At 48.3% G+C, this 17,453-nt stretch overlaps 1 protein-coding gene across 6 annotated transcripts in view; it reads right to left on the minus strand.

The window, feature by feature from the left end:
• Nucleotides 1–14,595, minus strand: part of ubap2l (ubiquitin associated protein 2-like) — a 36,017-nt gene extending 21,422 nt beyond the window's left edge. For 3 of the 6 annotated variants that reach the window (XM_064345451.1, XM_064345447.1, XM_064345452.1), the window contains exons 1-12: nt 14,308–14,470; nt 12,228–12,365; nt 11,499–11,576; nt 10,578–10,688; nt 9,321–9,495; nt 8,879–8,974; nt 7,764–7,809; nt 5,011–5,055; nt 3,244–3,350; nt 2,038–2,097; nt 1,014–1,066; nt 44–129 (exon numbers count right to left, since the gene is read on the minus strand). In XM_064345451.1, the coding sequence (XP_064201521.1) occupies nt 44–129; nt 1,014–1,066; nt 2,038–2,097; nt 3,244–3,350; nt 5,011–5,055; nt 7,764–7,809; nt 8,879–8,974; nt 9,321–9,495; nt 10,578–10,688; nt 11,499–11,576; nt 12,228–12,323 (953 nt within the window). In that variant the 5' untranslated portion in view covers nt 12,324–12,365; nt 14,308–14,470. The other 3 variants (XM_064345453.1, XM_064345450.1, XM_064345448.1) reach the window with 2 other exon arrangements.
• Nucleotides 14,596–17,453: the final 2,858 nt, after the last annotated feature.

Consider the following 17,453-nt stretch of genomic DNA (forward strand, 5'->3'; position numbering starts at 1 on the left):
TGGTGTGTGTGTATGGGGTGTGTATAGGGTGTGTGTGGCTCACCTTTGTCCTGCAGTGATGGTGACGTTCTCCTGTGGGAGGGGCATGGAGGCCACGCTGGAGGCTGTGAAGATTTTTGTCTCTGTTAACTGCAGAGAGAGGACACACCCAAAACTGTGAGACCACGCTCCCAAACCCAGAGACCACACCCCCAAACCCAGAGACCACACCCCAAACCCAGAGTCACACCTCGAACCCAGAGACCACACCCTCAAACCCAGAGACCGCACCCCCAAACCCAGACACCGCACCCCCAAACCTAGAGACAACACCCCAAACCAGAGGCCACACCCCCAAACCCAGACACCACTCAAACCCAGAGACCACACCCCCAAACCAGTGACCGCACCCCCAAACCCAGACACCACATGCCCAAACCTAGAGACAACACCCCCAAACCAGAGGCCACACCCCCAAACCCAGACACCACTCTCGAACCCAGAGCCCACACCCTCAAACCCAGAAACCGCACCCCCAAACCCAGAGACCGCACGCCCAAACCCAGAGACCACACCCTAAATCAGCAGGAGCCCAAACTCTAAAACTAAGACCACTCCATTTGTGTGCTAAAATAATTACAGTAGCAGATTGTTCTTATTTTCCAGCACAGCTTATAAACCGGATGCTAATTTATGGGGTTTCTGGCCGCTCAGGTAACTATGATATAGTTGTCATGGTTACTCCTGTGGTCTATTAACAATGCATCGTTCCTTGGTGGGATTTCAAGTCTAGGAACATCTTCCACGTAAACCAGGGGTGCCAAACTCAAGTAGTGAAAGGCCATAGAGTCTTCAGATTTGTGTTCTTTTCTTTTAAGCAGAAACTAATTTAGGTGTGCGGACTCTTTAGCCAAACAGAACACTTAAAGTAATAACTTAAAAGCCAAAGCAGAATGCACCAGCAGACACTGCAGCCCTCGCTGTCCGGAGTCCGACGCTCCCAAAAAAACAACAACAACTGTCCCGATACTCACGTCCTCATTCCAGTCCTCCGTACCCCACTCCTCCGTCGCTGTCCTCCAGGCTCCTGGAGACACAAGGAGACCAAAAGACGCACCAATCACAGGCTGCCCAAAACACACCCGCTCACCCCTTCAACCAATGAGAATGACTGCAACCTATTCATACTCAAAAGAAAACCAGCAAGATGTCTCACACAGGCCATAATTTAATTACGTTTTCGCTGGCTTGCCAAATGAAAGGTCGTTTGACGTTCATGCGGAAATCAGTCGTAGTATTTATGACGTCTTTTGACTTCACGGGACATTATTCGAGACCCAGACAGATGGTCTCCAGTGGGCCGAAGATAATCTGGTTGTGAAAGAGCCACTGTGTGCCTCCCTGCAGCAATACAGTACGTATGAAGCTCAACACATCCGCAGGTACACTACACGGCCAAAGGTATGTGGATACCAGGCATCAAACGTGTCCTCCAAAATGATGGGCATTGATAAGGAGTTGGTCCACCCTTTGGTGCTATAACAACCTCCACTCTTCTAGGAAGACTTTACACTACATGTTGGAGCATTGCTGCAGGAATTTGCTTACATTCAAACAGAAGAGCATTCGTGAGGTTTGACACTGATTTGGTGATTAGGCCTGGCTTTGCAGTTGGCTTTCCAACTGATCCCGAAGGTGTTGTATGGGATTGAGGTCGTGGCTCTATGCAGGTTCTTCCACACCGATCTCAACAAAACCATTTTTATATGGACCTCATTGCGTGCCCGTGGGCACTGTCATGCTGAAACAGGAAAGGGCGTTCCCCAAACTGTTGGGGAAGCACAGAATCATCTAGAATGTGATTGTATGCTGTAGCATTACAATTTGCCTTCAGTGGAACGAAGAAGCCTAGCCCAAACCATGAAAAACAAGTCTGTTCAGATACTTTCGGTCATACAGTGTACTCCTTAACCTCCGCACAGGACAGGTGGAGAATCAGAGAGAAAATAAAATAAAGGAGGTCTCTCCCTGGGAACTCAGACGGGGTGAGAGTCGTACCGGGGGCAGAGTCGAATTTTCTGGGGTAATTCGTCCCCTCCACCCCAGAGAACTCGAGCCCTGGAAGGAGAGGAGGACAGGCTGATCAACACACGGCACACCCGACCCTCCCTCACCTCACCACACACACACACACACACACACAACACCCACTCACACACACACACACACACACACACACACACACACACACACACACACACACACACACACACTCACACACCACACACACACACACACACACACACACACACACACACACACACACACACACACACACACACGGCACACGGCACACCCGACCCTCCCTCACCTCACCACACACACACACACACACACACACCACGGCACACCCGACCCTCCCTCACCTCACCACATACACACACACGCACACACACACACACCCGACCCTCCCTCACCTCACCTCACACACACGCACACACACACACACACGTACCCGACCCTCCCTCACCACACACGCACACACGCACACGCACACACACATACACCCAACCCTCCCTCACCACACCTCTCACACACACACACACACAGACACACACGCACACGCACACGCACACGCACACGCACACGCACACGCACACGCACACGCACACAGACTATGGGTCAGGAGCGACAGAGCCGAACCACGTTTGACATGGCCGGCGGGTAACTCAAGCTGTGCGCCGCGGTCTGAAGTGAAACCGTGGTAACGACGCGCAGCGAACAGAAAGAACGCTGGAGTGGGGCTCGCCGCGATGCAGGACACGGGACCCGGGAGCCGCACACCCGCTTCAGCACACCGACACACAGAGACACAGACCGCACCACACAAAGACACAGACAGACTCCGCTCAGCTTCCTAAATAAAGCAAACCCAGGCAGACGCACACACAAAGACAGGTAAACATGGGAGGTGACAGTGTCAGGCAGACAGGCTGGCAGGCAGACAGGCAGACAGGCAGGCAGACAGGCAGACAGGCAGACAGGCAGACAGGCAGACAGGCAGACAGGCAGGCAGGCAGACAGACAGACAGGCAGACAGGCAGGCAGACAGACAGACAGACAGGCAGGCAGACAGGCTGGAAGACAGACAGGCAGACAGACAGACAGGCAGGCAGACAGACAGGCAGACAGGCAGACAGGCAGACAGACAGGCAGGCAGGCAGACAGGCTGGAAGACAGACAGGCAGACAGGCAGACACTAACTGGTTCCGTCTTCAGGCTCCAGGTTCCCCGTGTTGCTCCAGGTCCCGCCCCCTCCGTAGTTCTCCTCTGCCTGGGCCGGCTCAGCATAGTCCGCAGGGTTAAAGGTCCTGGAGGGAGAGAGGCAGCCAATCAGGCGAGGGGCACTTAGGGGAGCCAATCAGCATCAGCTGAATATCTGAAAGGGGCGGGCCAGACGAGTGTAGTCTGGGAGGGGGGGGGGGGGGCGAGGTTGGGGATCACACTTCCTGAATCAACATCTGAAATAAATATCTCAGTGTAAGCTTGAGGCATTACAGGGGAGCCGATCCTCAATTAGAATCTGAAAGGGAGGGGAAGGGGGGGAACTGAACATTTCCTGAATTAACATCTGGGCCAGGAGGGGAAATTAATAAAATCAATTTAAAAAAAACCCCAAGCTAAAATCTGTTATACATTTCTGAAGACTGCATGGAAGGGGATACGGGGTGAGGTGGGGGTGCATATTAACCTAACCTGGCCCGCCACGGTCACTGAGCCAGCACTAACAGACTCAGCCCGAAACTCATTTTAACCAGAGACAGAAAGACCAATACACAACAGGGACCCACCCCCCCCTCCCAAAAACAGACATATAATCATAATCAATACACTCAGACACCCATTCACACAGTCTTTCGTACATATACCCACCCCCCCTCACCCCCCGCCCACCACCCCTGTCAGTCTCACTGCCTGGTGATGGGAGAGCCAATTAGGCTTAACGGAACACTGCCGTTGACAACGTGGCCCAAAATGTGGGCGGAGCTCCAGCCTACCCAGACGGACCAGCTTTCTGAGCCCCGGGTGACCGGCGTAACCCGGGCGACCGGCGTAACCCGGGCGACGGGCGTAACCCGGGCGACCGGCGTAACCCCGGTGCGCTAGAAAAGGACGGTTGCTGGAAGCTGGGATGTTGTCACGATACCAAAATTTTGACTTTGATACCGACACCAGGTTTAGTATCACGATACTTGATACTGAAACGGTACTTGAAATTTAAACGATACCGATTCGATATTCTGTACCGAAGGATACTGAAATGACCTTAATAGATCAGAAACGTAATGTCCACAAGGGTTGACCTCATTTTCAAATTCACAGTTTATTAACAACCTGGTTTATTAACAACCTTTAAGTCGAAGCCTGCTCATCAACAAATTAATAAGCATAGGCCTATAGCGTTAGAATACTAAACAATAGAAAAATATATTAAATATATTTCAAAAATTAAACATGCCAGAGGCATTACTTCTCAGTCTCTCTCTCGCTAGAAGCTTGCACTGTATCAACGAGGTTGAATGCACAAGCGCCTGACTTGGCTACCTTAGTTGCTACTGCCATCTAGCGAAGATTCAGACCAATTACACCTTTCATCCTCTCAATCAGTAATGCGCGAGACACATTTCCCTGGCTTTTACATTTCACCTAAAAGTACCGAACATCGGAAAATTCTAATACCAAACAGTTATTTATTTATTTTTTTAAGTACTGAAAAAGTACCGAAGTTTCGGTATACCGTGCAGCTGGGAACTCGGATTTCGCCGCAGATCCCAAATGGGAAAAGCCCCAGTGGGTCATCGCAAGTGACTACGTCTATGGTGTCCATTCATCGGCTGCCATGCGGCCCTTAAACATTTGTGTAATGACAATGTAATTACCCTGCCCCCCCCCCCCCCACCCCCACCCCACCCCAACCCCACCCCACCCATCACACCGGGCGATAAGACACACAGCTTATGGGCCACTCACCTCTCTTCTCCTGTACAATCATATCTGGCCCCCTTATCAATCTGGCTTTAGAGGAAAAACAACAGCAACGGTTACAGCAGCCCGAACAGCAAGTGTGTGTGCGCGTGTACACGTGTGTGCGTGTATGCCTGCGTGCATGCGTGCGTACATGTGTGGCCCTGGAAGTACCCTGCGATCAAGAAAATGAAACCGCTACACTGCTCCTTGAACAGTCCTGATAGATGCTTTTGTAAATACCGTAACGTTCGTTTCAGCTGAGCTTATATTACACAGCTACGCTCAGGAGCTCGCGGGTGCACAGGAAAGAGACTGATACGTAATCATACAATGCTGGTTTAACATCAGTATTTGTGAAAGTGCGGCTCAGCAGTTGGAGTATTCACACTGACGTATAAATACCCGAAAAGGGTAGAATTTTAGCAGCCCTTAGCAGATTTGCATAAACTGACAGGCACGGAGATGAGCAGCGCAACATCCGATTAGCATGTGCCGACTGCAGAGAGAAGCACGTCGGAGCATGTGGGCACTGCACAGTACTGTATGAAACGGGCCCTGGCGGTCTGGAAAGTCCATGAATGCCCCCAAAGCGGCAGATTGCGGCACTACTAAAGATCCAATTACCAAACGGACGCTGGCGAAGGTACTGCCAAACAGTGCGTGAGCTTCGCGGAGAAGGCGGAAGAGCACAGGATTAAAACAGAGGCAAACACATGCAGGAAGGAAGGCGAACGGCGTGCGTGTGTCTGCGTGTGTGAGTGTGTGTGTGTGAGACAGAGACGGGAAACAAACAGCACACCGGTATTAGAGCTGTTAGAGGCTCACATAACAAGCCTGTCCATTTGTACACCTCAAACAACACTCGGGTTTTTAGGATTAGTGAATTTCAAACGAAAGCCAAACGCACAGGACGCAGTTATTCAAGCCTCTGCAACAGCGCACACCACAGCAACCCAAACCCTCCTCGCCTCCAACACCCACAAGCCACCACCCTTTAACATCGTGCGACACAAAGCCCAACTGGTAAACTGACCGCAATGGCTACAAAAAAACTAAAACAAACCCTGCATACCATGTCAGGGCTGGCAAACATTGTTAAATAAGTATGCTCTGTCTTCTGCCTCTTATCCAGAGTCACTGCTCACTTTTCCAAAGAGTAAAAAAATAAAATAAAGACGGCAATTTTGACTGGCAGTTCTGTAAAGCAGCACTCTATAGCACAATGATTCCAACAGTCTATTAATGCGCTCACGCACACTAGCGGCAACCAGCGTTCGAAAGGGTCATGTGACCAGAGATTTGCTCACGCCAACCAAGTGGTTCACGTCACGTGGTACCCTGCCTCGCTCCGCCCCCGCCCCCGCCCCCCCATCCCCCAACCCCCATTTAGCACAAACGGTCAAAAGCAAAGAGTCCAGACACAGGCATACTCGCGACAAACATCACACCCAAGCACCCGCCAGCAACCCCCCCCCCCCCCACCCCCCAAACCTGGTCCTGGAGAGCCCTTATCCAGCACATCACCTCTAACCCCCAATGAAAACTGAACGTGGTCCAAATTACCTTTAGAACTCATGCAATTAAACGGCCAAACTTTCACAAGTTTTCTCTATGAACATACATATATATATATATATATATATAAAAGGGTGACGTTAAATGACACATATCTTGATTAAACAAAACCGCAACCCTTATAATCGAAAACTTTCAAAAATGTTTCCTATGATCAAACTTTCAGTAAGTCCATAAAAGTACCGTCACTGTACCTTGCTCAAGGGTGTCTTCTTCAGATATCTTAATACAAATGTTTAAAAAGGGCTTTACCAAATGTGCAACAGATAAATTGGAAAGAGACAAAGTTTTCTGACATGATAACATGCGACAACGTTCGAGTTGGACAATTAAGCTAGTTTAACAACATTCAAGTCAAACTGAAGTCTTTAAATAGCTTTATCAAACAAAAATAAAGACGTAGGCTCGACGTAACTCACACATGGGGTTATCCTTCACATTTACTCAAGGAGATATTTGTGAAATATGGCCACACCCTGAATGTTCGCCGCCGGGGCTCTCAAAGACCAGGGTTGGGTTCGACACCTCAACCAAACTTAAAGAGTGTAAGGACAACCGCACCCAATACGCCAGTCAAAGAGCAGCACAAACCTCCACGACGCTGGCCTGCTGGACCACAGCCCACAGCCCACAATCACATTTATACTTCCAAGACGTGCTCCACCAACACCAACTCAGAATAATGTGTATGGCAGGGTTCTTCAACCACTTCTACCGGTGGGCTAAAGTCTCTTTAAACAACGCGTGGTCCAAAACACGAATACAAACGCACAGTACATGTATACAACTAAGCGGGTGTCTTTAAGATGAACACAGAAATGCCTTCGTGGAGTTATGGTGACACCGAGCAAATCTAGACTGACGGTCACAAATTTTGATAATTTGTCCTTCACTGTATAGTGATTAAAGGGACAAGAGAGCATCGTGGGATAGCTGTACATGGCCCGGGTTACCACCTGAACGGTGGTGGTGTTCAGGAAGGCGGCAGAGCCAAATCCGGACGCTCTCCGGGTCAGTTAACGGGTCTCGTTCCCCTGCCCCGTGCGCGGGAGGGTAGTGCTGCTCTTTGAAACGAGGGGGAGGGGGGAATCAACGCGAAGGAGCTTCGCTGGGCGAAAGTGGCGCGGCGGAGAGACGGACACCCCCCGCTCGAGAAGAGGAGCGCGGGGGTGCAGACTTACCCCATGCCCTGCGCCGAGAACCTGCCGCCTCGCCGCCCAGCGCCCCCTGGAGGCAGAGAAACAAACCACACGTTTGGATTTCTCGCAAATTACCACTAGAGTAAAAGGCACTCCACTTACTGTTCACCCAGTTCTAAATTCATTCATTTACACACAATTCTTTAAAACACATTAATATCCAGGCACTCATTCAGATGCTTGTAACCATAGCTACTTAAACAGCTCTCTCTTTTTCTTTTTTTTTTTTTTAAACACACGGGAGACTACATGAACCAATCCAGGTACTTTGCTCAATGACAAAATGGCAGAGCCTCACCTGGGAGTCGAACCTGCAACCTTCATTCGATATAAGCCCAGTTTCCAAACCATTACCCCGCCGCTGCTGTCATCATGCAATTGCACTGTGATCCGACTGGGCTACAGAAGAGTTCAGCATCTTACAGCTGTACTTCACAGCATCTTGCTCGAGCAGGGCTTCCCGTGGTTATGAGGAGTAATCACTGAAAGGCTCAGCGGGTCGTTCATTACTGCAGGACGGGGCGCCTGGCAGCAGATAATGAATCACTTGGCGGAGGAAGCGGAGGTGAAACCGTGCCCGGGGAAGAGGTGCCTTCCGGGCTCTTTCCCAACGAGGCTGCAGGGTCACAGTCAGGAGGCCTCTCTGTCTCTTTTAACGCCAGGAAGGCGGGAGGGTTAGGGGCAGATCCCTGACTGGACAGCCTATCAGGGGCCGTCGAATGGCCCGCTGGAGCATTTAACCCTTTAAGGGGGCGAGATCACAAACGTGTGATCGGAATGTTCTTAACTGAACATTCCAATGCTGATGTCACAGTCACTACTGGCGACTGAAAGCAACGGAGTTCTAGAACACGGACTCCGAATTTTGAAAAAAACGTTCCAAAAAAACATCCTCTTCAAAGGGGTTAAACCATCTAAAGCACACAAATACAAGGCAAACAAGTGCCCCCATACATCCTGGTAGAGCTCTTCAGACAGACCGCAGGCCTGGCGGCTCAGCTCTTGGCACACAGAAGGGGGGGGGGGGGGGGGGTGGGCTGGACACACACATGGGGACGATGGCTGTGGGAGGGGGCGCTGGGACCCATGGGGCCTACCTCTTCCTCTCCCTCTCCCGCGGCGACCGCGCTCTGTGCCCCGGCCCGACACGCCCCCGGCCTTCCCGCCGTCCAAACCATTCTCCTGCCCACGGACTGGGGGGAGGGGGGGGACAGAGGGAGAGAGAGAGACACAGAGGGGGAGAGAGAGAGAGAGAGACAGGAAGTTTAGAGGCAGCAGGTGAACAGCATCAACTTTGAAAAAAAATAAAACTGAATTGCACTGTATGCACCAGAGGGTTGTGTGTTCCATCTCAAAATCTGAACAGAATAAAAGTTGTTTGCAGGTGCTGTGACCTGCGATATATAAAGGCACTATAAGCTGTCCTGTCCACTTCAGGACTAGGCTCTGTAGATGGTGCCCTTCCTAAGGGTCTACCTTGTGTTTTTCGGTGGGGTGCAATGAACTCCCCTCCCCCTCAACCCCCCCCCCTGTACTCACACTCCCGTCCCCGGCTGGAACCCCTGCCCCGGCGCGGGGCCCCCCCTCTCCGGCGCGCCCCGTCCCGCTCGCTCCCGCGCTCCCTGTTCTCCTTCCCCTCCTCGTTGGCTTCTGTCTGGCCGCTCTCCTTCGGCCCCGACACGCCCTTCTTCTTCCCCACCATCTCCCAGGAATCCTGGAGGGGAGGAGGAGGCCATTTTGTTTACTTTCGCTGCAGGCATCAGGGTCACCCGAGGACGCGCTCCGAACACACGACTCTCTGTATTACAGACTGCAGACGGAATGCTGCTCCCGGCTCTGCTCTAGAACCTGTCCCTGCCATTCCAAACTACACCACAACAGCACACTGCCTCTCTCTGATACTCTCTGTGTCTGTCTGTCTGTCTGTCTGTCTCTCTCTGTCTGTCTCTCTGTCTCTGTCTGTCTGTCAGTCTGCCTCTCTGTCTGTCATTCTGTCTCTCTCTGTCTGTCTGTCTGTCTGTCAGCCTGTCTGTCTGTCTGTCTCTCTCTCTGTCTCCCTGTCTCTCTCCACCTTTCACAACCCACAGCACACCCTTATATTCAGTTAGTGCCTCTACAGCGGGGCTGGCACCAAGCCTAGTTTGCGTACATATCAATTACCCTGCAATAATCGGCCCAATTAATTAATTATCTGTACACGCTTGGCTGATATTTTCCTCATGCAGCAGACAACGAATAAACAGCTAAGGTGCCATTGTTTTTCTTTGGTTTTATTTTCAAATCAGTTGAGGTCTTTCACACCGATTTACAGCAGCCATTCAGCAACTAAGCAAGGCATCCCTCCTAAACATCTTCAAAACTGCAATACATTCCCCAATACACCACCCATGACACGCACTACATTCCCCAATACCCCATCCATGAAACGGACCACATTCCCCAATACCCCACCCATGACACGCACTACATTCCCCAATACCCCATCCATGAAACGGACCACATTCCCCAATACCCCACCCATGAAACGGACCACATTCCCAAATACCCCACTCATGACACTACATTACATTTACATTACATTTATTTAGCAGGCGCTTTTATCCAAAGCAACGTACAAAAGTGACATGGCACACAACATTCCCCAATATTCCACCCATTACACGGACTACATTCCCCAATACCCCACCCATGACACGCACTACATTACCCAATACCCCATCCATGACACAGACTACAATTCCCAAGGCCCCACTGATGAAACGGACTACATTTCCCAACGCGTGACCCGGGACTCACAGTGTCAGGACTGCCCTCCAGCAGCACGTTGATGGCTCTGTTCACGTCCCCATTACAGTCATGCAGTGCGATCATGGACTCATCCTGGTCTTTGCCTGTGATGTCGATCAACTGGAAAAAGGGCGGGGGGAGGGGGCGTGGGAGACAGGACAGTGAGTGAACCTTGACTGACTGCGCATGTGGTGTGTGTGTGTGTGTGTGTAGCAGTTCTGAAGTGTGTTTCTGCACAGACTGCGCAGTTTCCGGTCCAACTGCACGACAGTAACCCTGTAACCGGTACTTTGCTCACCAGAACAGAGACACTGATTGGGTGAGCCAGGTAGTGTCCTCTGACCCCGAGAGAGGCTGACCCTAACCCTAACCCTCCCCACATCACTTCATGAGTAGAGCAGAACCTATGGGTGTGCAGGGCGACTACAGCCCATCTACATCACAGCGCACATTAGCCTTGCAAGCAGTTACAGGTCGGGTACAGGAGAACCGTATAGCAGCGTTCGCTGCTCTGACCACCTCTCTCATGGTATGTTCAGCTAACCTCCATTACATCTTATTTAGTTCTAGCATTTAAAATGTAGGGATGGGGTGGCTGGACCAGCTAAGACATGCAGAATAAGAAAGTAATGTTCTATGCGTGCGATTGCAATGAGATACTCGAACGTCCAATCATCCGTTCAAACAAACGTATTCTGCACTTCAGCCCAGAAGTGAAAAAGCAAGCTCCATGCTCTGGCACAGACCCAGAGAGAGACAGAGAAAGGGGGAAGATAGTGCGAGGGTGGGAGGGGGAGAGAGAGAGAGAGAGAGAGGGAGGAAGGAAAAGAGGTTTTAGGAGGAAAGTCCAGTTAGGTGGGAGCTTGGTCACTGGCGCGGGTCACCCTGACCACACGGGGTGGCGAAACGGTGCGGGGGGGGAAGGCCTACCTGTTTGACCTTCTCCTCAAAGTCCGCGTCGTTGTGGTCCGAAATCATCTGTGCGAGTCGAATCTGCTCAGCTGTGGCCTGCCAGAACAACGAGGGGGGGGGGGGGGGTGCGTTATTCTGACAGTCCCCCGGCAACCCCAAATACCCCACCCCCTCACCCATTTACACTTCCAAAAACCTCCATCCCCCAAAAACAGACACCTGAAGCAATGCTGCTTGGACAAGAGGCCTGTATGATGAAGCAGGATTGCAGAGTCAGTCAGATAACTGCACAGAGCAAAACCCGGAACCCTCCCAGATCTGGAACATGGATTGCAGTGAGAACAGATTTACTCAGCATTTAACCTGGTGCAGTTATCCAGCTAACTCAGCAATCCTGCTTTGTGATACAGGCCTCGGGGTCTGGAGAGCTGCTGGTTTTCTGCGGTTAACTAACTGTGAGATCAACTCTTAACCGGTCAGGTGACAGTGAAAAGCAGCACGTTCCCTGTCTCTCTGGAAACACACAGGGCGGGGTGTGCACTGAAATATTGAGTGTAGAATCTCAAACACAACCATCACACCGAAAACCCCGCACGCCCCAGGCTGCACACGCCAAGCCGACGCCTGAGGTTCTCCTCGGCTTGCGTTTTCTCCTAAACGAACGAGACGCGCGCCAAATCATGCGCACAGCGTAGAATCTGCCCCGTAAGGTAAAGAGGTGCCCTCAAAGTCCAAATCTGCACGTACCTGCGGCCTGGGCTTGTGCGCCGTCTGGCTCTGTGTCTGGTTCTGCGTCTGCTCCCAGCTGCCCCGGGCACGGCTGCTGCCCACTGATGTCATCATTTACAGTATATACAAATAACAGTATTTACAAAGGAATAACACCTGGGGAGAGATATGAGAGAGAGAGGGGAGAGCAAACCATCAAAACAACGCAACCATCACTGATAATGTTGATTAGAGGCAAATGGAGAATACCTGCGCGTGAGCTTGGTCAGAGTTTAAACTACGGTAATACAGAATAGAAACAAAATAGAACACGCGCAGTCTCAAACAGCAGCATTGGTAGAATGTAATAAAGTGGCAACCCTTTTAGTCAGAATTCTTGACAGAAAAGGAGATCCCGAATCGTGGCATCGTTGGGTGACCCGAAAAAAAAACCAAACCCGCCTTTTCGAAAAGTGCTCTTTTCGGTGTTGGTTGACAGCTGTGCCAGACCACGCAAAAGACGCAAGTCATTACTGCCCCTTTGCACGGTCTTTATACTTTCGTTAAAATCACAGCCAAGGCGTTTCATTTTTTTTACTTCACATTAGAGCCCGTTTTGTTTCCGGTCTAGTCAAATAAAATATTCACTGTATTTGATCGCTAGTAGAATAACCTAACCTAAATGGTAAGAAACTGACCGCAAGAAATTAACTTGGTAACCACGCTTGTCAAAATTTACGCAAGGAACGATGGGACTAGCCAGTGCCACTTGCAGCGAGCTACGGCTTACTACACACAAGCCATAGACGAACGCCAGCGAGGGTACCACAGGTTATTGTTGATAAGCAGGAAGCGATGACAAACGAACACAGTGCACTACCAGGAAAAAAACTTCCCGTCTAGATCATTAGACAAGCATTCGTTCATTTTTTAAAATTTTCTATACACAACAAGAGAAGATGAAGCTGCGACTAACAGTACCAACGTGTCGGGTTGCTAGCTACCACTGTTTGTTGGCTAAGGTTATAAGTAGTTTGTGCACAGCATGGTTAACCAGCTAGCGACAGTGCTTTGTATACTCTTCAACCCAAGAGGGATTTGCAGCTTGGAAAATGTCCAACAACAACGAATTTGTCTGCTCTGTACAGTCGTATCTAAAAATAAAAACCTTTGCTAACGTTAGGCCTTCCGATAGCCAGGCTATTGTACAGTCACACAGGTAATTTTCGCTGTGTTCACAACTAAACTTTGTTTGAAATACTGATGTAACGCTTCGAGCCAAAAGTAACCAACGTTACCGCCAGTTGGCCAGCAAGCTGTTGCATATCCCGATAGCGTTGGCAGGCAGAACATTTACTACAGCATTTAGCTAACTAGCCACTAAAGATGCGACATAAATGGGAGATATCGCACAAATGATGCAACGTTACTATTTGACTACGCATCCCACACACCCTGCTAAACGATCCAAGCCAGTTTGTTCGCCTCAGCCAAACTGATGTATTGCCTCGTGCTGCCAAAATGTAGTTAATAAGCCAAACTACATGCATACCACAAAACACTGATTATTAATAAATAATTTGGGCACGTAAATAGCTTTGTTGTTATTACACAGCACGCCACGGGCTCCAATGATGTAGCTGCACGTTCACTGCTTGTTCCTTCTTGGCCAATTACAAGCTAGTTGACGAAATAATTCCAGAATCGCTCTTTCCTAACAATATCAGCAGCGTCGTGTAATTTCGTTTTAGAAAGCCATCACAACCTAAATAACGTTATTTTATTGCTTCCGCTCCTAACCACCTCATGGCCAATAGAGGAGCCATTGCACTCAACCCCATATTCACAAAAATAAGTAACCGGCTATCGATAAATTTTCACCCTGCAACAACATATCAAGAATTACACTTTGTCCGAATGCTGCTCTTTACCCGACCGATTAGTATCCATGTTCGTTTCGGGTTTGAGAAAACAGCCCAGTCGTTCGCCTCCGCCAATCACTCACTATCCTTACCATCGTAACGCCATCGCCAGGGGAACTTACATACTTGACACCGAGGCCCTCACCAGGCCGCTAGGCCGCAAATAACGAAAACAAATAACGGGCGATAATACTGACCAGAAACCAGGCTGGAGACCTGAAATCGAGCTTTCGAAAAGACTGAACGGCCTCAGTAACGTCCAAGTCGAAACGGAACAAATTCCAAACCCCTTAGACCCTTATTTAATGTACGAAAGTTAGCCGAATTGCCTCGCCCAGACAATAAGGGAGACACTCGGAATTTTACCTGTTTCTTTTTCCACAGACACCCCGATACCTGCGTCACGTGGCTATATGTGACCGTTCAGCGGCTTCGGCAAAACGGATACCCTCATCACGTGACCCGCCATATCTCATTCCTGTCGTGTCCAATTTTCTTATTGGACACGACAGGATTAATTTGACATTGGCTCATGCTTAATACTATCCAAAATACATTATTACAATGTTAGAATATGATTTTACGTTCAATGACGCATTTTTGTGGAGGATGAATTTTAAAATGGAGGGCTAAAAGTAGATTGAAAATATTGATATTACAATTTAATTAATTCTTCAGGCAAAGTACCTTCTACAGTGTTTGTCATGCTTTTTTTGTACGCCCATATCTGGTTTACACATGATACACAATCGAAGTTTGACCTTAATCAATAGTGTCACAGAAATGTCCGACTAAGGATTCAAACTGGCAATTTAGAATTACAAACCAATTAGCCACATTTCTGTAGTTTTACTTAACATAGTATTGTCTTCACTATCTTCCATGTTTTCTTTTAACATAAAAACATAGTAGACCTGCCTCTCAACAGCCATATTCAACAAAAGCAACTAGAGTATCACACATAGCAAGAACCAATTAAGAGAACATAGCGCGTTTTCTTTTTGCTATGTGAAGTTAAAGAATAGAAATATCTTGGGGAAATTCAGTCAATTTAATAACACAACCATCAATTTATTAGAATAGATGATATTTCCTTCCATCAATTACAACGATAAAATAATACAACTGTAATACCTGAATAAGACATGCAGATTTTTTGAATGAAAGTATTTGAATTTTCATCAGCCTGATGTGTTTTTGAGGGAATCAAAGAAATTAGAAGGTGAAATACCGCCATCTACCGTGAAATAGTTGTACCGCAACGACGAGAACAATAGTTTCTCATTATGTAAAAACCTCTGAAATTTGCATGTGTATTTGGCCATTTTTGTTTCCTTAATTCTACATTTTCCGTTTATGAGTGATAACTCTAATGCTGGGTTTTATTGGTGTCCTGAAATAAATAATTAATAAAGGGAATTATTTTCCTTGCTGTAATCATCCATATCCAGACACGTGGGGATGACCAGGCAAATTCAACCCTAGGCCATGAAGTGTAACTCCCCAGTTCTTAAATCAACTTACCACTGGTGTTATAGGGTGGAAAGAATAATCTAAGAAAAGCTGCCTTGCCTTTGCTAAAATTTGGCAACAACTTGGAATACAAGTTTTTTAGCCAATACAAAAGCTCTTTGAGATCAGCTGATGGCTCCCTATAGAATCTAAGCACTGTCACAGGACACCTACTGATGTAAACATGTTCTAAAGTAGTCAATGATAAATACTAAATGTCTACAGCAAAATCAGTTATTTCAGTCAAGTGCACCCAAACCATACATTATGCCAGGCCCAATTCTATTTAGATGAACCCTCCTCTGTGAAAATGATCACATGGAAATAGATTCAGACACATAAATAGCTGCAAGCAGCTATACACAGGGTCCAAACACACTCAGCTAATATTAAACCACTTAACAAGTGGCCAGTCAATGCCAAAATCATGCAATAGCCAAAGGGAGGTACTCTGTACCACTGTATCCATTTTTGTAGATCTCCTGAAAAAAGTGATGCAAGTTCCATGTTGATGGGTCGAATGCTGTAGGAGATGTCTTTAAAATTTTAAAAAACAAATTCAAAATGGTGGGAAGCTGAAAATGGTGGAAATTATGGCTCTGAAGGATTAGAGTTGGTCATGAGGAGGGACACCTTGTGAGGTAGGATACAAGTCTCCAGCTCAAAAGAGACAGGAGTTACAATTGTTTGAATATTGGAAATTCAAATGGTGCCATCAAGTGGCCAATCAGTGCCAAAATCACTCAGTGGCCATAGGGAAGTATCATTTCCAAAAAGACTCAGAGACTGCTTAGTCATCTTCATCTTAGACTTGATCATGTTTTTCCAGAGACCTGAAGCATTTTTGCGTGAGAAACAATGTCATTTTGTCTGATGCCTGAAAAGTGATGTTGAGGTCTGAGGATGTCCTAAAATGTGCACCGTAGCCCCTGGTCTACAGCATTTGCTACTTCCACTTGGGCTGGCACTGGCACCAGTTGTCATGCTATTGAGTCTTCCATAAAAAAAAAACGACTTCTCTCTTCCGGAGTTTTATGAAAAACTTGCATTGACCCCCATTCATTCTTCTGTTTCAGTGCTCATAGTCGCCCCCTAGAGGTGGAACCAGCTATTTATGTAGATGCCATATCTCCCTACTGCAAAATCTCTGCTTGTACACTTGAGCGACCCATTAACCAAATCACGCACTGTGGGAACGCAGATGTAAGTGCACCATCTGCACCATTTCCTGAACCGTCAGTGACCCCCTATTTTTGGGAGTAGGTGAATAATACCTGGAGCGAGAGAAATAAACTTCAATACCCAGAAGACTTTGTTGTGCGCATGTTGAAACAAAATGCAGGAAAGTGTTGAATTTAATGAGGGCAGTGGCAGGATATGGGTGTGAAAAGGCAAACATTGATGAATATGTATCAGGCATTGATAAGATCATCTTCAGATAACGGTTGCTTTCTTTATGATGAGGCAGCCAAAACAAATCTCACACGGTTAGACAGAATTCAGACAAGAGCTTTGATATTGTGTAGTGGGGCATTCAGGTCAACAGCTGTTGTGGCACTGCAGGTTGAAACTGGGGAATGGCCATTGAAGTTAAGGCGAGATAGACTTGCACTAGCCTATTGGGCAAGGTTGAGTGGGAGATCAGAAAGGCATCCTGCAGTCATGGCAACTAGGTACCATTGGGAGAGAAGAGAAGGGAAACAAAAAATGGCTGAAAATGGAATTGAAGAGATAGAAATAGGGCTTGTCAATACCTTAGGAAATGTTCCATCATGTTTTTTTTTCCCATTTGGATTTGATTGACACCAGAAGAGAATGGGGTGAGGGAGAG

This window comes from Anguilla rostrata, chromosome 8 (assembly GCF_018555375.3).
Source record: "Anguilla rostrata isolate EN2019 chromosome 8, ASM1855537v3, whole genome shotgun sequence".
Lineage (NCBI taxonomy): Eukaryota > Metazoa > Chordata > Actinopteri > Anguilliformes > Anguillidae > Anguilla > Anguilla rostrata.